The sequence below is a fragment of the Clupea harengus genome, chromosome 17 (genome assembly GCF_900700415.2).
Source record: "Clupea harengus chromosome 17, Ch_v2.0.2, whole genome shotgun sequence".
Lineage (NCBI taxonomy): Eukaryota > Metazoa > Chordata > Actinopteri > Clupeiformes > Clupeidae > Clupea > Clupea harengus.
Window position 1 is genome coordinate 25,203,188 of NC_045168.1, and position 26,491 is coordinate 25,229,678.

The 26,491-nt window shown below is 42.1% G+C and overlaps 1 protein-coding gene across 4 annotated transcripts in view; it reads left to right on the top strand.

Moving 5' to 3' along the window:
• Positions 1 to 1,704: 1,704 nt before the first annotated feature.
• The window catches only part of ccny (cyclin Y), a 36,057-nt gene continuing 11,270 nt past the window's right edge, over positions 1,705 to 26,491 (top strand). For 2 of the 4 annotated variants that reach the window (XM_031584390.2, XM_031584392.2), the window contains exons 1-4: positions 1,705 to 2,376; positions 24,162 to 24,236; positions 24,652 to 24,672; positions 26,281 to 26,315. In XM_031584390.2, the coding sequence (XP_031440250.1) occupies positions 2,223 to 2,376; positions 24,162 to 24,236; positions 24,652 to 24,672; positions 26,281 to 26,315 (285 nt within the window). In that variant the 5' untranslated portion in view covers positions 1,705 to 2,222. The remainder of the gene's footprint in view (positions 2,377 to 24,161; positions 24,237 to 24,651; positions 24,673 to 26,280; positions 26,316 to 26,491) is intronic. The other 2 variants (XM_031584391.2, XM_031584393.2) reach the window with 1 other exon arrangement.

Consider the following 26,491-nt stretch of genomic DNA (forward strand, 5'->3'; position numbering starts at 1 on the left):
AGACTCGATGACACGATGCACTGTCATATTGCATGACCAATTTGTACACTGTGGTGTCACAGCTATTTACCTCAGATAATTGTATGCACCAATCTTCATGTAATCCCAGACAGACTCGATGATTTACAGCATTTTTTCACACCTGCCTAAAACTTTTGCACAGTACTGTATATATAAATCAATTTATTTTTTGCCAGAGTGCAACATCACAAAACCATTTGTAATTAATGTACTTCCCTGTGCCTCTTCATATACAAGATGAATCTGTCGAAACCAAATGAATCTCCCCCTAACCGAATCTCAGTTTGCTGACTGTTTTCAAAATACTGTAGTTCTACACTAGAATTGTTTGGTACATATTATCCTCTGAATCACACAACTTTACAGCATAACTGTCATATTACTGATGGTGTTTGTACAAGTAGGATGCACTCACTCATTGCTGACACCTACATTCATAAAAGACTCTAAAAGTGTATATCTGTGCCTTAACTTACCGTAAAAGGATGGAATCACTTTCTCTTGAAAATAATTGAAATCAATGGCTTAACTGGTTTTAGTAACCTGTAGCCATTAATCTGCCTTAAAGTCCTTTATAGGCCTCCCAAATATTGAAATGAAACGTTTTACTTTACTATTTTAAACATTAAATTATGTCACAAGTCCAGGCACGGGTCATTTTAAAGAGACAGTTATATAGCCAACCTAGGTGGAACAACACAGTCTAGAAGATTTGATCGATTTCGCTTTTTGTTCTCTTGGTCACACCAAGCAACTTTCACAATCTGCAAATGAATTGTAATTAATAACTGACAATTTCCTTTGTTTAACATGTCATTGTTGTATAGCCTAGTGTTCCCTGCTGTTTAAGAGCTCTGTCATTACAAGTGTTCATGCCCAACCTCACACGTAGTAATATCGCATTTGTGCAGGATTCAGGTATGATTAAGAGATTGGTAACACATCAACAGATTGTTGAGAATTTAAGGGCGTGTGTTTCCACATTAAGGGCATCATACACATAATGACGTTGCCTAGTTAGCTGCATAGGTCAAATGAATAGAACAATAAGTATATTTAAAACTTTTTAAAGGAATTATTGTTTTGTAGTGAGTTATAGCAGTTACATCTCTGTGCTGCTCAACCTGACGCATCCCCACAGAGCCAGTAGGCTACATACACACCATACAACTCCCACACATACCTACCTTGCTAGCTTTATTCCCTAAATCATTTGGCCCGCGAACAGGAGTAGTTTTGGCAGTGAGCAGGGAATAGTGCTTATGAGTTAGGTTTTTTTGGGGGGGGGGGGGTGTAGACTAGTTGTAAACGCCAAAAAATGACATATGAGAACTTCTGAACTCCATACTGTTACCCTAAATGGTGCATGGAATGACGATGAAAAGACACCAAATACCCTTTGCTTGCACCGACGCGGAGGACTTGCCAGGTGCGGTTTGACATCACAAAAAGCCTACGCTGCTTAAGTTGACTGGCCTATCAGCAGCCACGATTACTGGTGTTCAAAGGGAGGCTGTTGTTTTAAAATAACGCCGTGAACAATATTTATATCTAGCCAACTACAATTTTCAATGTGCTGGAGATAAATATCCTTGTCGCGGTGGAAATGGCGTTTTATTGAGCGCAATGGTAATGTTCGGCATAAACGGATACAGCAGGCTACGTAAACGAACCTACATTGTTACCACCCACTTGAACCGGAACTATTTCACTGGGTACTGTCGCCTCTGTAAGCTTGTAAGCCGAGCCCTATATTGACAGCTGACGCTGTTACAATGTTACTTGGGCTATTTTAACACAGCATTTCTCATGTTTTTCGACGGATAAAAAATGTTTCTGGTGCCGTCTTTGATATTGCTGTGGTAGGATTCTGACAGCGACGGTGGCTGTTGCGTTAATCGACGCGAGCTGCGTCGGTCGGGGGGAATATTTGGTTGATTGGGGTGGGGTGGCCAGTAGCCCCAGCGATTTATTTGATATGTGTCGGTAAATGGATTATATCACAGCTGTTGCAAATTAGGACCCGAGAAGGGTGCATACACTCTGTAAGGTATCTTTGCGTTTCCTATTTTAGTGCTTGTAAACGTCGTGTTACGCCTCAGCCTGTCCTCGTGCCAGCTGTATCGAAAGGCCAGGAGAAAGCTGGATATTACACTGCGTAGCGCTACCATCATCATTAGCCTCTGCAAGGAAACCTAATCATGGGGAATACGACCTCTTGCTGCGTATCGTCCAGCCCGAAGCTTAGGAGAAATGCGCACTCGAGGCTGGAGCCGTACCACCCGGAGCCGGAGCTTCCTCGGGACGACACTGGGGGCAATCTTCAACACATCAGCGATAGGGAGAACATTGACGGTAGGATGTCACACCTTGGAAAAAAAAAACCTCAACTTCCTTTTGTGATAAAAATGTAGTCTAACCCAAAGGTTGCTATGAATTGTTGTGATAAAACTGCTTCCCAGATTTAAAAAAAATGTATTATATATAAATTAGCAATCAAATGACACGCATCTGTGAATTGGACGTGGTTACTGTTATACTAGCAAGGTTCTAAATAACACAGCATTTGGAAACATTGCATTGTGGTTCAGCTGCTTCTTCAAAGAATAATCGACATGTTTCAAGCCTATATAACAAAAGTGCCGAAACACATGGTCTGCAAAAGTCTTTACTCGATATAGACCTGCAGTCCTAATATACAATAGAAACTGATGGGTCTAATTCTCAACCACAGCTCACGCATAATTCAACCTAGGCCACTGCTCTCGAATTGGTTAATTCGTAGGCTTTGTGCAGGCCTACTTCAGAAGTTTTAAATATGTAGTAATATTAAGCTAACTTTCTGGTCAGTTTGCAGTAATTATCTTGACTAAGCATGTCCATAGTCTGATGTGTTCCTCCCCACATAGCTCTCTTACACACACTCATACACATGCCCTCACAGTCTCATTGTGCCTTGTCCTAACTTTTGTCAGTGATCGTCCGAGTTGACGGCTGTGGAAACGATCTGACTGGTATCTAACCATTTCACACTTGCCTCTGCAGTGCTGAATTGTAGGCATATTTACTCAAGTGGATTCATTGTTCAGCCAGAGTAGAATTTTTGGGATTTCATTTTTCTAATTAAGGGGTAGGCAAGTAAGCTTGATGTAATATAATTCTTTGCAAAGCATCAGAAAGACATGCCAAGTAACACACATGCCTTCACAAAAGTCTGTAGAATGTAGGCTAATAATCCCAAATGCAATAGGGTTATATCTATGTCTTGATATAGTTAGCACATTCCCTCCTTTCTCAAATGTATGCATTGTAGTCAGTAGCTGGTCTGTTGGGTGTATGCCAAGACTGAGAAAGAAAGGTCTTGTGTGTGTCTTCTGTGTGCATGTATTTTCTGTTGACTTGTTTGACTGATCGGATGCCCACCCTCAACATAAACACTGGGGGTTTTTGACGCGCCACTGTATATGTATTTGAGCACCTCTAATGGACATTGTTGGGGCCCTAGATTCCAATATAACTGTATTAGCTGGTTTCTTATCATGTAGGGTTTTTTTTGTTTTGTGGTTGTGTCATTGCCACCTCTAGTTGGCAATTTCATGTCTAAAAGTGGAGCCAGAAGCAAGGAGATTTAGATTTGAATGGAGCATGTGATTGCAGAGAAACCAAATTTTTGGGAGCTTTAATGAGTGTTTCTGCAGTAGGTCTGTCTCCTTTTAGTCTCCAATGTGAGTATGGGGTGTGGTTGGATACGGTACCCCTTTATAGCACTGCTTTAGCTGTCTGTTTGTATGTGTCTGTATGAGTATCTCTGTCTGCGGGTGGATGGACTGAGGATGATCAGCACCCTCTGAAGGGTCTGTACCAGTCTGATGTGGACAGAAAGGATCCCTGTCTATAAATCAGACTGATTAAAACGTGGCACTGTGAGCCAGGCAGGCTCAACATGTGAGTCATTGTTAGAGAATGGTCTATTCACTTAGATGGGGCTGTAAGGGCAAGAGTGCCTCTGTCTTTACTATAGTATATGCTGTTGAATTAATATAGCATCTTCAACTTTATCTTTACTATACGCTGTTGGATTAATATAGCATCTTCACTATACGCTGTTTAATTAATATAGCATCTTCAACTTTCTCCGTCAGATGACTGGATCAGGAAAAGGCTGTTTTGTTTGTTTGTTCTTAAGTTGAAAAAAAAGGCTGTGTTGTGCTGATTAACTGTGAAGTCTAAGCTCCCAAGAAGTGTCTTCCTTCTAAAAGAATAAATGAGTGGCATCATAGTGCCTTAGTGTCTCCTATGTCTGTGAACAGTTCCCAGTAAAAGTCATGAACATGAACAATGTTGGCTCTGTTAGCTAAAACAAAGAAGCTATAGTGAAAATATGAATATTGGGGACGGATTTGTGTGCGAGTGTCCTTTTGTCTCTCTATGTTTCTCCCCCCCTTACCCTTCTGCTATCCCTCCCAGATCATACTTTCGCATCTACCATCTACTCCAAGGTAGTGCAAAAGAGGCATATTCTAAAGCTCTCCTGGCAGAGTGCACAAATGTAACCTTAAATAGGCAGGAAAGTCCCTGGTTTCCTGTGCACTCCAGACTTGATCTCATGAATTGGGTCAGATGTGAGTTGCCCACATTTTACGGTAGCATAACAAGGATCAACTCTGAATGCAGGCTCTGCACATTTAAAAGGAACAGTTTAAAAATGACTTGGATAAATGATCAAGAACGCACACAGTAAAAGCTCAGTTTGGGGTGACACATTGGAAAAATGATTCCAAGATAGTCATGTCTACATTACAAGTTGTTTTGTTGTTGTTGACTGTTTTGTGGTAGAAATATTGGGTTTTGCGCTGATTTAGTAGTCTTCCTCACACAGTATCTCAGGTTTTTGCATGACTTCTTGGTAGTTCTAGAAAGCTTGGTAGTATTCCATGGGTAGTGATGTGTTTTTGTTTGTATGAATTTGTATGTATTTTGGGTATGGATTTACAAGTAGGACTGAGTTTTGTGCTTGTCCGGGGTTGGCTTGCAGCACTTATAACAGCTAACGAGATGGCGCCTTTGCATTCTGTGGTTAGATAGCTGGGAACTGGCATGCTCTTTCGCATGCTATAACTCTTGACAAGCTAACGTAATCTATTTGACACGAATCTGGAAAGCCAACAGTAAACACAGCGGCGGTTTGACAAATGATAGTTTGTAACGTTACAGCGTGTTAAGTTATAGTTAACGTTTCGTTGTGGTGATGACAAGGTAACTTGAAAAACGAATGGACTCAACCAACTGCCAATAAGCTAACACAGCACAGCTAGCAAGCAAGCTGCTAGCCAGTTAAGTGAACTGATTTTTGTGTGTAAATATCTGCTTGTATGTAGCCTTTTCGGACACTACAGTACACTTCAGTTAATAGGTCACATGCATTTGTCACTGTCATTGAGGCTGCAATAAGCATTCGACTAGCTAGCTAGTCAGCTCTCGCTAGCGAACTAACGAGGCCTGAGAACAACACATAATTTTCTGTCAAAGCATCTGCTCCAACCTTATGAAATAAAAAAAAATGTGTGAATCTTTTCCGTTGAGTGGTTACACTTAAGAACTTCGCCAAATGCCCAGTCACTAACACTAAGCCTGTAACTTGCCCTTGTATGCTAGCAAGCCAAGGTACGTCTCCGATGTATTTGATACTTTGATTGTGCTCTGAAACGTCTGTGAGTTTCTGTCATTGAAACATCCTGACTGCATGCTTAAAACAACGTTTGACTACACACCAACAGCTATGTGTATAACACTGGTAAACGGCTGACGCATATAATTAGTTTGCTCCGGATGAAAATGCGAACATCTTCACTGAGATTCCTATATGAAACATGCAACTGCTGGTCATTTTACAGAGCATAAGATGGTTTACCGATGCTGCTATGTCGTCAATTAAATCTCTCGGCAAATAACTGAGTCGGAGAAATATCTTAATGAACGAAAAGGGGTTTGTACAGAATTCCATCCCTCATTTATCTGACTTCTGGACTCCACTACCCACAAACCCCACCGACAACAATACTTGAACACAGGTGGCCCAAAATACAACAGACAGACTTGAAAATGATAAGAAGAAATGGTGAATTTGGAAGAATGAAATGAAAATGATCAAGACAGCAAAGGGAAGCCCTTGATATGCTGTTCATTAAAGTAATGTTCTTTAAAAATGAACAATAATAATAACCATAATATAAAATTGTAGGGCTCGGAAGAAGTACATTACAATGACAAATGAGTTCAAAAGAGGGGAGTCTTTCAACGCTTTGTGATAGCCACGGTATATTAAAATAGTGTCACTTGATCAAATAGCACTAGGTAGGTTATTCCACCACAGAGGTACCACTAATGAAAAGAGTCTTGATTGCCATCTCGTGCTGTGGAGAGAAGGCAAAGGCGACAGAGGTTCTTCAGAGGAACCAAGTGGTTGAGTTCCTCGATCTCGACGAGGTGCATTTCACACAATGAATGGAGACCATGGACTCATTTTGAACATTGACTCATTGATATTTTAATAGCGGAGTGTGTGGTCTGCCAATGTGTGTCAGAATGTCAGTGGGTCATAGTTGTTAGAGAATTGTTTCCATGCGCCTCGTTGGATGATATTTTATTGTTCATCCAACAGGTGGTTAGAGAGTCAAACCTTTCTTTTGTCGGGTGAAGTGTTGGCATCCACATAAATGCATAGGTTATGGTGTGCATCCACATAAATGCATAGGTTATGGTATGCATCCACATAAATGCATAGGTTATGGTATGCATCCACATAAATGCATAGGTTATGGTATGCATCCACATAAATGCATAGGTTATGGTGTGCAATGGCAATCTCTAGTTGATAAATACCAGGCACACTGAATAATTGCTCCATGCTCATTTAGAAGCGTAAATATTTAGCTTTTTGGGACAGAGTGGTAGTGTTTTATTGGTGTTGACTGGGCTTTTGATAAAGAAGTCTGCTACTCAGTTATCTGATGGCAAGCCATTGACGCATTGAATACTCTGTGCCAGATGAGATTATGAAAAGCTGACTCCAACCAACTAACCTCCAACTCCTGGCACATGATTGTTGACCTCTGACTGTAGAACCACTGTGTGTTTGTGATTTGTATGTTGTCTTGGGTTCTCTCTCTCTCTCTCTCTCTCTCTCTCTCTGTGTGTGTGTGTGTGTGTGTATGGCCTCTCTCTTTCTGTGGGTGTATATGTGTGTGGCTGAGAGGAAGTCAGTCATGCGAATTGCTGACTGGGGATACTGAACGGCTTCTGTACTGCCCTCCTCTCCTGCTCCTCTCTTCCTCCTGACTCCCAAACCTCCCTCTAGCCATATTTAACCTCATTCCAGACTGGTTCACAGGCCCCACCCCCACCCCCACCCCCACCCAGTCCCTCTGCAGGGCTGCTAACCCAGCACAGCCCCTACAGTATGTCCCCCACCCAGACTCACCATACTCACCACTATGTTTGGAGTGCGCACGGACACAACATGAAGTGAGATGGTGAAGAGAGGCTAATAATGAAGCATTCTGTCACCAATAAACATTGATTTGGTAGTAAGTGTGTTACAGACGCATTGCCATACAAACACAAGGTTGACAGAAGAGCAACAAATTCAAGAATTGACTAGAACAAAATGTATTTGTTGTGTTATTTGCTGGATTTGTTGTGAGCAGCAGCATAATGAGGTGTTATTGTTCCAAATGTATTTGACAACATGCAAAACTAGACGGGGGTTGGAACTAGGGCTGGGCGATATGGGCCAAAAATCATGATTATCATTATATCTACTTTGGCTACATGTTCAGTTGTAAGTCAAAGCCACATGTGAGATCTCACAAGCACTTTTATTTAAACAGACTATGATCAAAAATAAAAAGCAAAGACGGGGTTTCGTTCTCTGTTTGAAAATATACAGATGCAAAACACGTGAATGAAAAATTATTTTATGTAACTATATAAGTAAAATAATCCTATTTCTGAGAATTTTCCTTCAGTTGGTTTCAACGCCAATAATACACTTATTAAATTCTAGAACATTGCTGATTCCTGGGAATTTGGAGGGGGAAAAAACCAGGGAATATTTAATTACTTAAATTAAGAATATCTCGGAATATCTAAGATTGCACTTAAATCGATTAGATCTTTTTAATGATATGACACTCGTTGACAATTGTTCTTAAGCATTTACATTATATGCGTAATGATTAACAATCTGCTCTTGGGAAAATAAACATTTAATATGCCGAAGTGTGAGGAGCATGCCTAGCCTGTAAACGCTCTCACGAGAGAGCAAGAAAATCTCTTGACAGTTCCGCCAAGTGAAATACCCTGAAAAAAAAGCTATGTAATCATATCTTTGTGTGATTATTATCTGGCATCAATCGTGTATACCTTCACATAATCACAGACGAAGCTTAGTAGACAAAGCACCGTATCACCAGATTGCTTTTGTTTTGTCCACAGATATTAGGCTAGCAATAAACCTATTGCCTACAATAAACACCACTGCAAGTGCCTTGGACGAAACCAGCGATTTATTTCACCATCGTACCGTATTTTCCCAACTATTAACCGCACCATATATAAACTACGCTTGCAAATGAATGGTTTAAAACGCCATTTACATGAAATGATAGTTATCTAGCTGATGTTACAGTCTCCTCAATTTAACTTGTAAAATTATAACAGGAAAAGGTAGAAACCCTCAGGGTACCTGGGCATCTTCATATTAACACAAGTTCTTATTCCCAAATAAACATGAGTCCATATTAACACACACGCTAGCAGCTGTCAACAGCGCAGAATGTCATAGGAGAGTGAGTGCACTGCAAACACTGGCAGGTCATGTAACATCAAACTAGATCCGTATAAACTGTATTGGCTCGTCCTATATCTCATTTGAAAATATGTTGGTATACCTTATAAAGTCAATATACCGTCCAGTCCAAGTTGGAACCACAGGGTACGTGATGGCCTTCAATGTATAGTGCCCTAGCAAACTGAGCTTTTGTGTCTGTCTGAACATGAGGGGAAGAAGGAGAGCAGAGGAGGAGGCAAGGGTGACAGTGGGCTATTCTTAGCTGACCTGAGATTTGTTGTGTGTTTTTGAGAATGGCTGTCTTGCATGAAACAAGGAAGTAAAAAGATTGGCCGCAAGGCCTTGTATTCACACATGAAGAGAAACATATAGGTGAATCATGTCACATAGAAAGATGCAAATCCTCCTTCAATCTGTTTGCTAAGCACTGTCATGGCTAACATGTGGATCATCTGTGTTTAGAACAGCGTAAGCAGCAGAGCTTGGATATAAAATATCACAGTCTTCAACCCCACACCGTCACAGTCTTCATCCTCACCTTCACTGCACAACCTCACACCGGCACAGTCTTCATCCCCACACCTTTACAACCTCACACCGTCACAGTCTTCAACCTCACGCTGACACATTTCTGCACCCCTTGCCAAAGAAATCAAATGGTAGTTCCCCATCTAAACTGTTTAATAATGTATAACTGTTTCCACTGTACTACTACACTATGCACTATACCGAACATAACTGTGGAGCCAGTATCCTATCATAATGAGCATTGAAACATTAGAATCATCCGTAAAACCTTGACGGCATCAGGACAACCTATGCCTAGAGACGTGGCATGTACTTGATATCCCCCTCTGATTATAATCTTGTCATGAATGCCTTTTGCAAAAGAGATTGCTTAAAGCTGTTCCACAATAACAACCCATTTTTGTGACCCAAGGTGATGCATCTAATAAAACGCAAGAGCAGCAGTCATCAGTACTAGCCTACATGAATAGGGAATGCTTAAGATATGGGAAGTTGCAAGCGATGTTTATGTTGATGAATTTGAACATCTGGACGAACCTGAATGCAACCTCTTTCTGCAATTTTCTCTCTCTGCTTACTTCAGCCAGAGGATTTACACACAACCAGCAACACCACAATTGGCACTGATTAAAGCTGGCTAGCCTGCTAACTTATGTAATGCACATAACTACAGAGTAAATAGCCCGAGTGGTTAGTAGGAACAGCAGGTGTTTATCTCTCCCTTCACATGACCATATACTGTCAAAGTAGGCATACTGTGATGGACATTTCCTCAAATGCCATAGGAAAACTGTTAAAAGGTTTATAAAAGTACGTAAAAGTTTGACTAGTGAAATAGCAGTATGTCACAAAAGAACATAACAAATAAGCAAAGTTAGGTTGCATTAACCAACTCCAAGCGTGGTCCCTCCCTGACTCGGCCAATCATATCCCTTGATTATGCCACAAGTGACGCAAACAGCCGATCATTAATCAGCTGATTAGCTTGGTTGCACCCTCAACTGTGCCTGGCTGCAAAAGGAGTCCCAGCACCACTGATCAATCTGGCTCTACACGCATGCACATCTCATAACGCATCTCATAACGCATCTCATAACAAATATTAAAACGCAATACACAGTAACCTAGATATGAATTGTGGTTACAGTCTCTGGCGATCAGGATCATGGATTCGAAACAACAAAGACTCCTCTCATCAAATAAAAGGCCAGGTCTTGACCCGTTTCTAGTTGGGGGACTAATGGCAAACTGCAGCATAGATACAGTATAACAGGAGTGAACATAAACTAAATGTTGCTATGTTTTAAGCAGCACAAACCACCTCTATTGGCTGTGGATGATGGGGAGAAAGGGCCAGATCCTTGTAGAGACTAGGAATGTCATTTATTAGTTGACAACCTTTTTTTTAGTACCCTATGTCATCATGTATTTAGAGTGAAAGTAGGGCTGAACGATTTGGGAAAATAATGTAATTGCGATTTTTTTACCAAAATATTGCGATTGCGATTTAATATGCGATTTTTTTTTTTTTTAGCCTCTTTTTTTTCCCCAACAAAACGTAATGAATGATTTAAATATGACCAACACAATATTAGATACATTTAGTGTAAAATATTCTTTCCCACATTTTACATTTTTATTTAACTGCTCATTACAGAAACAAGAACAACAAATCGGTGGCTTTGCCACTGTGCATTTAAGTAATTTAAAAAAAAAAGTAATTTTAAGTATAACCACTAGGCATGCACTTTTTAAACACTGTGTGCAAAATGTATGTTTTTTTTTAGACCACGTTTTTTAATCGCGAACGTTGCGGTTAGAAAATCGCGTTCTATCATATCGCGATTAAATCGCAAATGCAATTAATCGTTCAGCCCTAAGTGAAAGGGTATTTTACTACTAAGAGTGAGTTGTCCAAAGACCTTGGGGGCAGAATTCCACCCTTATGGCAAAGAAGTGGAGAGATGATGTCATGCTTTTATCCACTGGATCATTTTTTTCCACGGGGGGATCTATTTAGGTCCAGTGGAGAAGAGAAGACAGGCTCTCTTAATATAACTTGAGACACTGTGGCCAAAAAAACCTCTCTCGCATTCAGCAATCATGGAACTGCTCTGCTCCCCAACACTGCTGACAATATACTGTGTGTCTGTTCAGGAATAATACACACACGGGCGTTTATATTGAATGGTCTTTCAGGGTCTTCGGGTGCACAGTTAAAAGCTGCTTCTGTACCCACCCGTGTTATTTTTTTACTAGTCTTTTCAAAAACAATTGTGTGTTTTGTACACACACACACACACACACACACACACACACACACACATACACACACACAGTAGGTCTGCAAAATATTTGGATTTAATTTTTGTGTCATTAAAAATAAAATCACTTCTGTCATGGATCTCCTTGAGATGTCTGTTCATCTCTCCCTCCAGACAAGCTGTTCACCATCACAAATACACACCTCTGTCTGATCTGACATGGTTTGCTCCATGTAGCTGGGTTATTCTCTGGAGGAGGTGATGGTCAGATCTCGGTTATTCTGTCTGGAGGAGGAGGTGATCAGATCTGGGTTATTCTCTGGAGGAGGTGAGGTGATGATCAGATCTTGGTTATTCTCTGGAGGAGGTGAGGTGATGGTCAGATCTCGGTTATTCTCTCTGGAGGAGGTGATGATCAGATCTGGGTTATTCTCTGGAGGAGGTGATGATCAGATCCTGGTTATTCTCTGGAGGAGGTGATGGTCAGATCTCGGTTATTCTCTGGAGGAGGTGATGATCAGATCTGGGTTATTCTCTGGAGGAGGTGATGATCAGATCCTGGTTATTCTCTGGAGGAGGTGATGGTCAGATCTCGGTTATTCTCTGGAGGAGGTGATGATCAGATCTGGGTTATTCTCTGGAGGAGGTGATGATCAGATCCTGGTTATTCTCTGGAGGAGGTGATGATCAGATCTGGGTTATTCTCTGGAGGAGGTGATGGTCAGATCTGGGTTATTCTCTGGAGGAGGTGATGGTCAGATCCTGGTTATTCTCTGGAGGAGGTGATGGTCAGATCTCGGTTATTCTCTGGAGGAGGTGAGGTGATGGTCAGATCTCGGTTATTCTCTCTGGAGGAGGTGATGATCAGATCTGGGTTATTCTCTGGAGGAGGTGATGATCAGATCCTGGTTATTCTCTGGAGGAGGTGATGGTCAGATCTCGGTTATTCTCTCTGGAGGAGGTGATGATCAGATCTGGGTTATTCTCTGGAGGAGGTGATGATCAGATCCTGGTTATTCTCTGGAGGAGGTGATGGTCAGATCTCGGTTATTCTCTGGAGGAGGTGATGATCAGATCTGGGTTATTCTCTGGAGGAGGTGATGATCAGATCTTGGTTATTCTGGAGGAGGTGAGGTGATGGTCAGATCTTGGTTATTCTGTCTGGAGGAGGTGATGATCAGATCTGGGTTAGCAGTTAAGCAAGGAGGTCTCACCTGGCTGACCAGGTTGATTGTTGTGTTGTCCACGGAGGACAGCTCTGATTTCATATGCAGTAGGTCCTGGAACCTGTGCAATTATAGTGTCTGTGAATGTAAAATAATTAAAACATAAATCTCACAGCCAAAAAATACATTTAACAATAATTGTAATTGTTTTGACATTTTACTTCACTCTAGATTACTTTACTTACTCTAATTTTTTAGAGATTTTACTTCACTCTGACATTTTATTTGTTTGTGAATTCTCAGATAAGCACAAACAACTGTACACTATGTAGAAAACAGCAGTAGCTAATGACAATTACACCACAGTAGACCTCAGTGCCTTAAGACTGGAACTCAGTGTTCATTGTGTCAGTGTTGCTTGCGTCAGTGCTCACCAACCGTTTAGCCTTCTAGTGAAAGCCTGAGCTAATACCAACGCTGAAGCGCGTCAGTGCTCACCAACTCTTTAGCCTTCTAGTGAAAGCCTGAGCTAATGCCAACGCTGAAGCGCGTCAGTGCTCACCAACTCTTTAGCCTTCTAGTGAAAGTCTGAGCTAATACCAAGGTTGAAGCCTTCTAGTGAAAGCCTGAGCTAATACCAACACTGAAGCCTTCTAGTGAAAGCCTGAGCTAATGCCAACGCTGAACGCGTCAGTACTCACCAACTGTTTAGCCTTCTAGTGAAAGCCTGAGCTAATACCAACGCTGAAGCGCGTCAGTGCTCACCAACTCTTTAGCCTTCTAGTGAAAGCCTGAGCTAATGCCAACGCTGAAGCGCGTCAGTGCTCACCAACTCTTTAGCCTTCTAGTGAAAGTCTGAGCTAATACCAAGGTTGAAGCCTTCTAGTGAAAGCCTGAGCTAATACCAACACTGAAGCCTTCTAGTGAAAGCCTGAGCTAATGCCAACGCTGAACGCGTCAGTACTCACCAACTCTTTAGCCTTCTAGTGAAAGCCTGAGCTAATACCAACTCTTTAGCCTTCTAGTGAAAGCCTGAGCTACTGCCAACTCTTTAGCCTTCTAGTGAAAGCCTGAGCTAATGCCAACGCTGAAGCGCGTCAGTGCTCACCAACTCTTTAGCCTTCTAGTGAAAGCCTGAGCTAATACCAACACTGAAGCCTTCTAGTGAAAGTCTGAGCTAATACCAACACTGAAGCCTTCTAGTGAAAGCCTGAGCTAATACCAACACTGAAGCCTTCTAGTGAAAGCCTGAGCTAATGCCAACGCTGAAGCGCGTCAGTGCTCACCAACTCTTTAGCCTTCTAGTGAAAGCCTGAGCTAATACCAACACTGAAGCCTTCTAGTGAAAGCCTGAGCTAATACCAACGCTGAAGCCTTCTAGTGAAAGCCTGAGCTAATACCAACGCTGAAGCCTTCTAGTGAAAGCCTGAGCTAATGCCAACGCTGAAGCTCGGGCATCATGCCTTGGGGCTGGATTACTACTACTGAGAATGTGAATCTTTAAGCATTTCACCAATTTTCCCTTTCTTGTATGGTGGAGTAAAACTTGCTCTTTATCTTCATGTTCTCTGCCATAACAGCTGAAGTAGTTTCAAAGTCTTTATTTTCTAGGATGATTATAGGGTCGATGATTACAACTAACTAGTTTTTAAAGTTTCAAACTAGCGATTAGCTGTTTTGGCTTGACTCATGACTCTTGACTTGACTTGAAATGCATCATGTATAATTTGAAATACCTGTAAAGGCTTCTCTCCTTTTTTTTACTGGCTTGAGTACAGGATGTAATCTTTTTTTCACTAAAAGTTATTTACAACATGCCTGAGTCCAGCCATCCCAGTTATAAATGTGATTTATAGTATTGACAGTTAATTCTTATACCGTATTAATTAAAAAGGTAGCATTTCATTTTCAATTCCAGTTTGACTCCGATCTTTTTCACTAAAATGACCACAAATGCAATGTGTGCGAGGAAGCTACATATTTGTTTCCTGCGCCACAAGTGACGAGTAGAGCATAATTCCCATTGGTTTATTTTGTATTTCATATCAGCACAAACCCATTGCCCATTGTATCAAAGAAGCACTTATTCTATGTAGGCTATGAAAAAGTCTATTCTTATAATGGCTAATAAAGCAAAATATAAAACGTATTTGATGGATGATGATTCAAGTACCCTCAATACAGGAATATGAAGATTTAAATAAATAGATTTGTTTTAAAGAAGTTATTTCATCAAAGTGCTCTTCAGCATATGCTAAAGAACAAAATGTTCATACTCTGAGCCGTCGACAGGGTTCAGACAATATATGCATGATTTTCCTAATGACCTCTGCCAGTGAGGTTCTCTCTGTACCCACAGTGAACAAGAGAGAAAATGAGAGTGAATATAAGCACTTGAGAGAGCAGGTGTGAGTAATTATCTCCATGGGGGGCTCTCTTCTCGGTGAAGGCCGTGTTAAATTGGCTCAGGCAGCAGCGTCAACCATGACCAGATGAGCCCAACATCAACATTACCATATGAACCTTGATGAGGTTTCAGACACACGACTGGCTCAAATCCATTTCCATGAGTATTCATGCCTATTGCCATAAACCTACACGTGTGTAAAAATATGTATTTCTGTGTGCTAAATACTCAAATGCCAACTACTATCGGTTGGTGGCATTGGGTTTTGAATATGTGTGTACAGTACAGTGTGTTGGCATGCCTTTTTGAGGCAAACGCTGATGTACCCTAAAGGCAAAGGTCTGGTATTTAGCAGACGCTTTTATCCAAAACAACCTTTACAGGCATCCTACAGTGGCTAGCAAACCCAGGTCGTCCACTGGGAGGGCAGCAACACTAACCACTGTACCTCCAACACCCATAGAGGAGACAGGTCAGCGATGTGCTGGATTGAAGAGAAATGGCAAGCAGACTTGTAGCTCAGCCTCAGGCAACAGTATCAAAGCCCTACAGACCACTTAACTACATGACAGACCAGGTATATCGGTACCTGCATATGTGACTCAGAGGGACTGCTCTCTCGGATTGCCATGTGAGTGCTGTTTCTATTAGCTGACGTCTGCACTGATTAAACAATTGGCTTTGACATATTTCTTATGTAAAGTAGTATTTATTGTTATACCAGGTTTTGTATTGCTCTTAGCTTGACTGTTCTCTCCCTTGTACGTCGCTTTGGACAAAAGTGTCTGCTAAATGACTAAATGTAAATGTAAATGTTGGCCTGACAATTACAAGCTGATTGACCATAATAATAACTGACAATCAAAGAAGCAGTACGTGGTTTTGGTTTAACAACTAGCAAGCTAACTGCCTAAAAGGCATGCAAAAACAGTGCAAACACCAAAAGCAGCACAGTCAGCACTGATAAACTAGCATGCTAACTGTGGTGTCTCTTGGCGATAAAGTTTTTGGTGGCCTTGTGCTATGAAATATTTATGTGTGGGCTCTGATCCAGACCACAACACTACAGTCACATAGCCTGGGGAGTTAGTGGGAATGACCTGTCAATGTTAAAAAAAAAAAAAAAAACATATCATACCTCAAAAGTGGTGAATCCCTGCATATTGTTTCTTTAACTATTTCAGAAGTCGTAAGTGGTAGACTGACAGACATCGACTGTATTTATGACTGCAACTATAGTTTATTTATTGACCAAGTAAATACTAGATCTGGCTGTACCAGTCCCTTTGGCTATGTGGAGTCTGATCTGCCTGAAGAATCAGCATAAGGGAGGCACCCTCCATTATCTCTCCACCTGGTGTCAGCTCCTCCAGTCAGCTCTTGGTGTTGGCCTTCTTCCCTGGGAGTGAGGTTCATTCCTTCATTACTCAGCATAGATAATAGTCCCTTGTCATGACTGACATTGCTGATTTCTTCCGTGCTCATTGATACGTTAGAGTGGTGTTTTTTCTGTCCTCAGTCGCTCTCTCTCTCTCTCTGTCTCTGTGTGTGTGTGTCTCTCTCTCTCTCTCTCTCTCTCTCTCAGTCTCTCTCTCTCTCTCTCTCTCTCAGTCTCTCTCTCTCTCTCTCTCTCTCTCTCTCTCTCATTTTGTCCCCTTAAACATTACGTAATGCTCTTATTTAGGGTCTCCCATGTGATTAATCTCTAATCTGTGTTAAATCACTTTGTAAGAGTTCTGGGTTGACTCATGTCTACTGTTTAACTATCAGTTATTCGGTAGGTGTGTGTGTGTGTGTGTGTGTGTGTGTGTGTGTGTGTGTGTGTGTGTGTGTGTGTGTGTGTGTGTGTGTGTGTGTGTGTGTGTGTGTGTGTGAGGGAGTGAGCGTGAGAGAGCTCATCAGTCTGCCTTTAACTCTGTCTGAAGCCGCCAAGCCTTTTCATGCCTCCGTTGCCTAGCAACAGTGTTTTGACTGAGGGCTGAGGGGGTTGGGTAGGTGATGCAGCTGGACTGGCGGAGGAGAGGGAGAGGGAGAGGGAGGGTTGGTAATACCTTTTTCTGCCCAGCCTCTGATGTTAGCAAGCTGGTAACGTGACTCCAGCTCATCCCACTAGCCTGAGTCGGCCTCACACTGAACCCTGCTGTGGATCTCTGCAGTGTATTACATCAACTACAGTTCAGTCCTTCCTTTTTATTCCTTCCATTTTCATCAGTTTTTTCATTCATAGTCACCTGCTTTTATGTATTTGATCACATAAAAGATGGCCCAAGGAGCAGTAAGCACTGGCCTCTGATGGAAGAGATGGAATGCCTTGTGTTGTTAACCCTGTTGGTCAAACATTACTGTACATTACCTCAGTACATACTGCTTACAGTCTTTTCAAGCATTAAAAATGATGTCATGAAAAGAGCTAACAGCAGCTGTAGTATCTTAAGAAATCTCCAGTAATGTGATGCTGTGCATTTGTAATTGAATCTAGATTATTTTCATTTCTGAGTGTCTTTCACTCTCTGTCTCTAGAGAGAGAGAGACAGAGAGACAGAGACGTTGCTATGGCACCACTCGGGAGGATAGCAGATCCCAAAGCCTTGGTGTCGGGGTGGGCTGCCACTTAAACAGGGCCTAATTACAGCTATCCATCCTCTCCAGTGCTGTCATTACTCTCACACACACACACACACACACACACACACACACACATATATTGATGGGTGGAGAATGTAAGGCAGAAGAAAACGTAAACCAATCACAGGCTAGATAGCGTAGTTGTTTAATGCCAGTCCCCTCCTTGTCTCTCCCTTTGTCATGCCAGACGGTAAGTATAACAGTTTCAAATTGTATGATCATTAAACCAGTCACGGTACATGGTTTTGTGTCAGTTACAACATGGTGCAAAGCAGTGGCCGTGCCCCAGAGATATTTCAGCCTCCTAAAGTCATTTTCTCATATGGACTCCAGGCAATGTCCAGAGAATTGGGTCTGGAGTTGTTCTTTCAGACATGTAGCCCACAATAACAGTGATCTCGCATGTATGCGTTGTGTTAACGGATGACTGGGCGTGCCTGGTGCAAGGGGTTTTGTTGATAACGGAGATGTTTATAGTGAGATTGACAGGTCAACAACCAATCACGCTGCTACTGAGCTGTTTGTGGGTAGTTACCTTGCTAACATGCTAACATTAGATAGCTGGCTCAGACACCTCGCAAATCACCTCAGACGTATTCCTCAGTTACAATAACAGGGTTTTTACATTGTACAGTGTCTATTTCTCAGATTTGTTTTGCTTAGTTTTTTTTTAAAGTTACAAACAAACTACTTTTATGTACAACTCCAACCATCTACGCTGTTTGGTCCGCCATCTTTTTTTTCGTCAGTGTCACTCAGCTAGAGTTTTTAGAGTTTTTTTGCGAGTGGTACATTTTTGTAGTGTTGGCGATGCGGAGAACAAAGCACTCATAATTATATGACAGTGTTATTAGTACACCATAGCATATCATTATTGTAGAAAATGATTAAGGTGGACTCATGATAAGAATAGAGAGAAATACACACAATTTATTTTCACTGCTTCAATTTATTGCATTTCTTATTAATACATTTACATTTAGTCATTTAACAGACGCTTTTATTCAAAGCGACTTACAAGGAAATGTAAAACTACACTTAGTAAGGAGGTGAGGGGAACTAACAACCGACAGCGCTACCCACTGTACCAAAGCGTGATGTGAAACCTTGACAACCTTGACTGGAGCACCAGCTGCAACACCCACCCCCAAACACTAAGGTTGTCTTGAGAGAGGAAAACAGATGGGGTAATATTAAACATTGATGTCTATGTTTAATACTAAACATTAGGTACGTTTTAAGTTGCAATGGCGTGACGACAGAGACTAAGCATTTAACAGAGTAGTGTTTATTCATCAAATAGGGCCTAGGCCGGCTCTGTGTTGAGCTCTCTGATGGGTTATTATACAGATCAGGAGACCAACATAAGATTACCGCCTGTTCATTTCAACGGCTGTTGCTCGGTTAGTAATTCATCTTAGGAAGTATGAAAATGTTTGTGTTGTCATTGGTCACTCTTGTATACTGACTCTTGACCAAAATGGTTCGAACAGAACTAGGCTAGCCAATGCTAACTTGCTGGAGCTAACCCCTTCAAACCTCCCCCTGGTTTGACCTCACATCAAACGCTGGCTCCAAATGGCTTTCACAATGCAGGTTCCCTTCCTCCCGCTTCAAAAGTGCAGATAAGATAAGAGTCCAAAGGAAAACCTAGGTGTTGATTAAAAAAATACATTTAAATTCGGAAGGTTGAATTCCCACTCTGAATGTCAGAAGTGGGCTCAGCATTGGACAGATTTTCTTGTTCTACTTTCTGCACAGAAATCAATACAAAATGCCCTTTTGATGGTCATTTTCATACATATGAAAATGCTTGTGTATCAAATATGATACGAACAGTGCACCGTGAATGTTTACACTTGCTCAGGCATTTGTTTAAAGACATATATTGGGTATATGGTAAATAAAGCGCTTACTGAAGTGAAAGTTACTTGTAACTCCTAACCCAAAATATGCATACATATAGCATAGCCTAGAGTGGACCATCACCCCTGATGGCAAAGGGCCAGTGGACGTGTCCTATCCTGACCACTGGGGGCAGAGCTTTTGCCTTTTACGCATCGGTTTTGGGGCTGGAGAGAGACCGACAATTGACCAATTGTTTGAATTCATTTTTGTGGGGTGTAGGTCTGCGAAGGCTATCTTGTGGGGGTGTTTAATATAAATGTTCCCATTGATCAGAAATTACATACAAAATAATTCTTCAGTAATAAATTATAATACTAAATAAATAATGTATTTCTATTCTTCAGTCATACAGCAATTATGTATTTCGCATGGGTCCACCAAATATCATCAATAGTGTGGAAAATATGACATATATTTGGGCAAGATCACTCTTACACCCAGTGCGTGACTTGGCCCTGCAGCACCACCCTATTAGCATCGCCGCTCCTTTCCCCTAACCCCTTATCTGTGTCTGTGCCAACCTGCCCAGCATTTACAACACAATGGAACCACACCCCCCCCCCCCCACACACACACACACACCAGACGTCTCATGCCATCAACACCCCACACACACACCACACACACACCACACACACACACACACACCACACACCAGACGTCTCATGCCATCAACACCCCACACACAATGAATCCTTTCTTTTATGTGCCCTTAAAGGAAAGCAGGAGGGGGGGGGGGAGAAGGAGGGAGAGCGACCGGGCGTGTGCTAAAAGAAGAAAGCTCAAACTAAATATTCAGTCTGTTGGATGGGGGTCGGGGTGTTGAGAGGGTTTTTATGTATGATGTGGTTATCAGCCTGTGCTAATGAAGATAAGCTCCACACACACCCTTATGTGTTGCCGTGCTCTTGTTTGCAGTCGCACGCACCTCAGAAAGACTGCTAATGCAGCGTCAGGCTTGGAACAAATCACCATTTCTTCTCATCACACCCAAAAGAAGCCATCAGAACTACGGGTTGACTGATAATTGAGGCCGACTGATCATTTGGACAGTTATTTTCAGTTGTCTGATTTATAGGTATCAGTGCTACTTTGGACAGGAACCCTCATCCGGATCCCCTTTTGAATGCAATGAGTACCACCTCAGCATTTGTCTCTGTCAGAAGGAACTGCTGTCTGATCTGTGAACATATTACCTACCTTCCACTTGTCTCTGACACCAGCCAACACGAATGCACAGGACTCGCGCACGCTTAATTAGCCCCTGTCCACTAGCGCCTGATTCTTCACAAGCACTTAGCTTTGTCCTATTGGCCTTCATTTAAATCATCTGGTCAACTGAGAGAAAGCCCAAGCAGGGCTAGGAACTGAATACACTGATGCCGTGGCGGATACAGAAAGTGGGGCCCAATTAAAGAAGATTCACTTTAACAAACGCCAAGTAGCTGCTACACAAAACAGAACTATTTAGTTAAAGTTAAGATGTTCGTGTAGCCTAACGTCAGTCAACAAACATACAAATTTTGAGTAAGGAAGTTCTGATTTGTTGTTGTTGTTATTACACTAACGTAACAAATACAACATTAACAACAGCCCCCCAATGCTTACACTATTACAAGTCATGCTCAACCCCCTTCCCCTCTCCAGACGAAGTTTCTTCACAACCTTCCAAATCCCACTACTTAGAGAAGCATATTTTCAGTTCATACGGCCCAGACACCATTCCTTTAAAAAGCTCAAGCGCTCAGTATCTAGTTCTCTGCAGTCCTCTTAATGACCGTCTTAGGTGACCCCAATAAAACATTTAACAAACAGACCTCTTGCCTCCTTTTTAACCTTGTGCCGCGGACAGCTAATAAACCAATGATGGGAGAAAGCCTCCCCCAACTTTCCAAAGTTAGTCCCTCAAGTGTTCAAATGGTCAAATTTAGCACACATTTATTTTATATATTTTTTCGCACTCATGCCTCATATTCACTAGACGGGTCACAAAACCGCAGAACTTGACTCACAGGTACTGATTCACATCCTATCAGTGTAGAGCCGCCACATCCACAAACTAATAGTTCCTTAAATTTTCACTCAGAATAAGATGTACAGTAGACTTTTTAGTCTATTGTTACCAGAAATGTAATCATTTTGAGCAGTGGTCATATTCCACACAGCTGTATCTGCATCAGACTGTGAGTTGAAGAGAAAGTTGAGAGAAATGAAAGGCCCTCTTTGTTTTTTCAGATAGCACTAGTTCAACCTCCCCTGTACACCGCGCTCTTGTCCTCTCTCTCGTTCTCAAATGATGTGTGGTCAGACAGGTTGCTATTAATGCATTAGTTTTATTATTTTTATCAATTTAATTGTTTGTTTGCTCGCCTCTGCTCATAGTAATTCTGACCAAGGCCAAAATGGCCATGAGATGTGTGACAGTATTTCACAGGAACAAGAGCTCAAAAACAGTCTTCAGTCACAAGGCAGGGCCCCATCTCCCTGGAGCTGCCCCTCCCATGATCATCTGCTCCAGTGTACTGAGTCATGCTGGTCCAAATGTAGCACATGTCCTGGGGGGCCGTCTCATGAAGTAGGCCTACACTGCCAAGGACCCACCATTCAGTTTGGCATGGTCACTGGGCACCATATATTGGTCATGAAATGTGTTGGAAGTTAGATTTGTTTTTAAGGGTGTTTTTTTTATAAAAGACCTCGATTATCGCTGTTGGCTCAGTGGATGGAAGTAGGATTACTAAAAAAAGATCTCTTGATTAATACAACACCATCTAGACTGTGAACAGCACACACACACACTACCACACACACACACACACACACACACACACACACACACACACACACACACACACACACACACTACCACACACACACACACAGAAACACACACACACACACACACACACACACACTCCTCAGCCATCTGTTTCTGTTTCCTGACTTGCCCTCTATTGTGTTGAACAGCATGTGTAACTCGGCATGGAAAACTCTCTAGTATTTCCAACTTGATGCTGTAGCTTCAGCGATGGGGGTACTTACAGGCACTGCTGGGCGACTTATTGATCGGCCATGGAGCAGCCCAGCACAGATATTAGACCCCCATAAAATCGCTTCCCTATGGGCAGGATCTACCAGCTAAGTGTGAGAATGAGTTTATGAAGCAAGACCTTTTAAGGCTGTTGGAATTCTTTCAAGGACAGTTTAAAATACCTCTGGTTTGTTTATTTGTGTTTAATCACTGTTTAACACTCTTCTGTGCTGATGTGTGTGTGTGTGTGTGTGTGTGTGTGTGTGTGTGTGTGTGTGTGTGTGTGTGTGTGTGTGTGTGTGTGTGTGTGCGCCTAGCCAAGGGTGAGCAGCTTGTCTAGTTGCTTCTTATTGAATGTTTAAAGGCTGGAGCTGGATGTTTCCTGAAAAGTTCAGTCTTTTGTCTTTACAGTGGAAAAAAAGTCTGCGTCTGTCTCTTGTAGTTTGGGAGGAGGGCGCTTGGGTCGTTGCCTGCTGATTTTGTTTCCTGTAGGAAAGGAAGTGTACTGTGACATCCTCCTCCATACTCGTACTTAAATCATAGCAATGCTATCATCGTAGACACTGCTGTTCAATGCTTTAAGGCAATACTTTGTATTAAACCTTTTCATTTGGGCTCCTAAATCTCCTCATATTCATATTCTCCATTTCCATCTTCCTCAGAGGGCTGGTCTGTATGACCCGATGCTGCTTGTGCTCCTTGGTGCTTTGATTTGATTGTCTCACCTTTTCAAAAGGCTGATAATTCAAGAGTGTGCACACAAAAGATCGAGCATGTTCAAGTGGGCTCCATCCTTAAACAGGGCCCTTTTTTAAAACAGCCCCTGTAGTTCACCCAAGACAGGGCCCTTTTTTAAAACAGCCCCTCTAGTTCACTCAAGACAGGATTTCTGCTTATGTGTCCCTTCCCCTTTTGACCCTCCATTAGATCATTTTCTAAGATCTTGTTGGACGTTTCTGTTTGTTAAGGGTTCTCCACTCCTTCAAGGCACTTGCGAGAGACATTCTGAATCTTTCACTGTAGGGTCAATACAGTCATGTGCCACCTGGTGTTGAAAGAGTGTTATTGCAGTAAGTGGAAATTGCCAACCAATGTGCTGATTGTATGTGGTACGTTTCTGTTTAAAAGCAAGCCACTCTGAACACATTGGTGCATTGTCCTAATGCCAAATGGCTTTCTTTATCTCATTACTGTGCTGTGCTCACCCCTTGCCACATAGGTCCATACTCTGCATTTTGGCTCGTCCAAACACTTTCCCACATCACCCCGTTGGTAATAGCCTTGTACACAAATGAGTCTTTCCTAACTAACCAACTCTATTTGTCCTCCTCCTCCTCCCTCTACTTCTTCTCTCCCACAGATCCAAACATGGAGTACAACCCCTCAGACCATCCGCGGGCCAGCACCATCTTCCTCAGCAAGTCTCAGACAGATGGTGAGTGAATGTGGACTCGGCCCAGAAGAAAGAGAATCTCCTTCAAAAGCCATGTTAAGCACTCTTACGGATAGAAATGTACCTACCGCAAAACTCTTTTTTTTTTTGTAAGTCGAGGACGCAGAAACATAATGTAAGCAACATCCTGTCCTCGTTGAAGTCCTTTCAAGAAAGTAGAAGTGATTTTAGGGGAGGATAAACAGTCACTACATCACACATCCAAGTCAGGAGTCGTATAGTGTGTCCATAGGGCTTTGGGTCATGGGTCGTACGCGTAACGCCTCTCTGTGCTTGGTTCGGCACACTCCAGGCTCTCCCAGTTGTATGGTTGTCAGGTGACTAGTTGCCAAATGGATGGAGTATATGTGGAGTACAATAAAAATGTCAAACTTAGACCAGCGCTCTTATTTTTCAGTTGCTGCCCCGAATAAGAAAGGTAAGCTTGTGTGGAGAGCTGTGTGTGCCTCGGTGTGTGTGTGTGTGTGTGTGTGTGTGTGTGTGTGTGTGTGTGTGTGTGTGTGTGTGTCTGCACACGTTGGCCGTCTGCTTGAACTTGTGAGTGCTTATATGCAGTGTGTTTCTGTGCTAGTGTGTTGTGGGCTCATTGCATTATAACATGATCCTCATTTTTAAACTAGAAGGTTTGACCTAACTATTTGTCCATAAAGAGGTCAGTACACTGAAAGTCAATGAAAAAGCTTTCCATCTCCATTAGGCCCAGTGTCACAGCTAACCAATGGTTATGCCCTTGCTGTTCTTCCATGGAGGTGAAACGTCCTTAAAGGCCTAAATCAAGGCTGAGGCATGGGCTTTACTGCTGTGACTGGATACTGGGGATTTCAGATAGTGTTGAATATGAGAATAACAGTGTTGGATCAATGGGTTTCCTCAATGTAGTATTTGGACATATTTGTGCCGTGTGGAAAACGGTATTGGCAGATGACGCAAGGGGCTTTTTTTTCGACAGCGTTTAGTCAGTGTGTGTGTGAGGGCGAGAGAATGGGGCTTTGATGTGTAGGAGCATCATTTGGTCAGAGAACAGCATGTCTATACCCTGCTGTGACCCTGCTGCACCCATGTTAGCTTTTCATTCGGATTACTCACGTACTGAGCGGCAGTGGTGCTGCGCATCCTGGCCAACATCTGAGTTTGACCTCTGACCTCTGGGCTTGGCTGGAGCGGTCCTCTGATCGCCCATCAAACTATGGCTCTTTTGGTGTGGTGAAATCAAACACACAGTGCTGTTCTCAGAGTGAAAGACTCATTCATGACTTTTAATGAAGCTTCTGCAAAGTAATTAACCTCACATTTATAGGCTCAGTCACAGAAGACAACACGGAGACGTCACCTGGTGCAATGATGATTCAGCTGAGCTGAGCGTCTCCTATCCATGACTGCACTTATAGTTTGGGAAGATGCTTCAAGGATGCTGGAGGAGCTATGCTCAGTGTGCGCTGTGGAAGATGTGTCTGTCTGTCTGTCTGTCTGTCTGCTAAACACGGTGTTGGTCTAGAACTAAGTGCGTCAGGGCTCTCAGTGTAGTCCTGATACAGGGAGCATTTCCAGTTACCGCTGAGGAGTAATCTGTGAGCGTTTGATAATGCTGCTGCCGTTGTTGCTACCGCGTCTGTTGTCGTCGCTGTTGTCCGTGATGTGTGTGTTGTTTGACCTATACAGATGTTTTTTTTCTGTAACTCTAGCATGTATGTGATTTCTGTCCCAATAATGCTTTACTTGTATCAGTTTTTTCACCAAATGTTGTATTGAAAATAGACTTGTTAATCTAATCTGAAATTAGATTCTAAAAGATGTCATTTTGGTGCAGTGTGCAAAATAGTTTCCCAATTATGCCATTTCAACTTTACTTTTGAAAAAATGTTTTAGTTTAGTGAATTTTGGGTCCACATAACACAAGGTTCACAAGGAAGACACCCTTGAAACACGTAAAAGGGGGGCTATGTAATAATTATATAGTTCTTATACTCTGCATAGAATTATCAGAGATGTGTTCTCTCTAATTCTGGAGTCTTTTTTTTTTTTTCAGTGCGGGAAAAGCGGAAAAGCCTATACATTAACCATGTAAGTAGAAGCATCGTTTTTCTGCTAAATGGCCTTCAAAAGCTCCATCACCATGAACGTTTTTACACAGGGGTAAAACACATATTTAATATGTTTCATATGCAGTCAAACATCTCCAGTTTTAGAGACACAATAACATTCCTACTGCTTTGGTGATGTAATGTGTTTTACCTTGG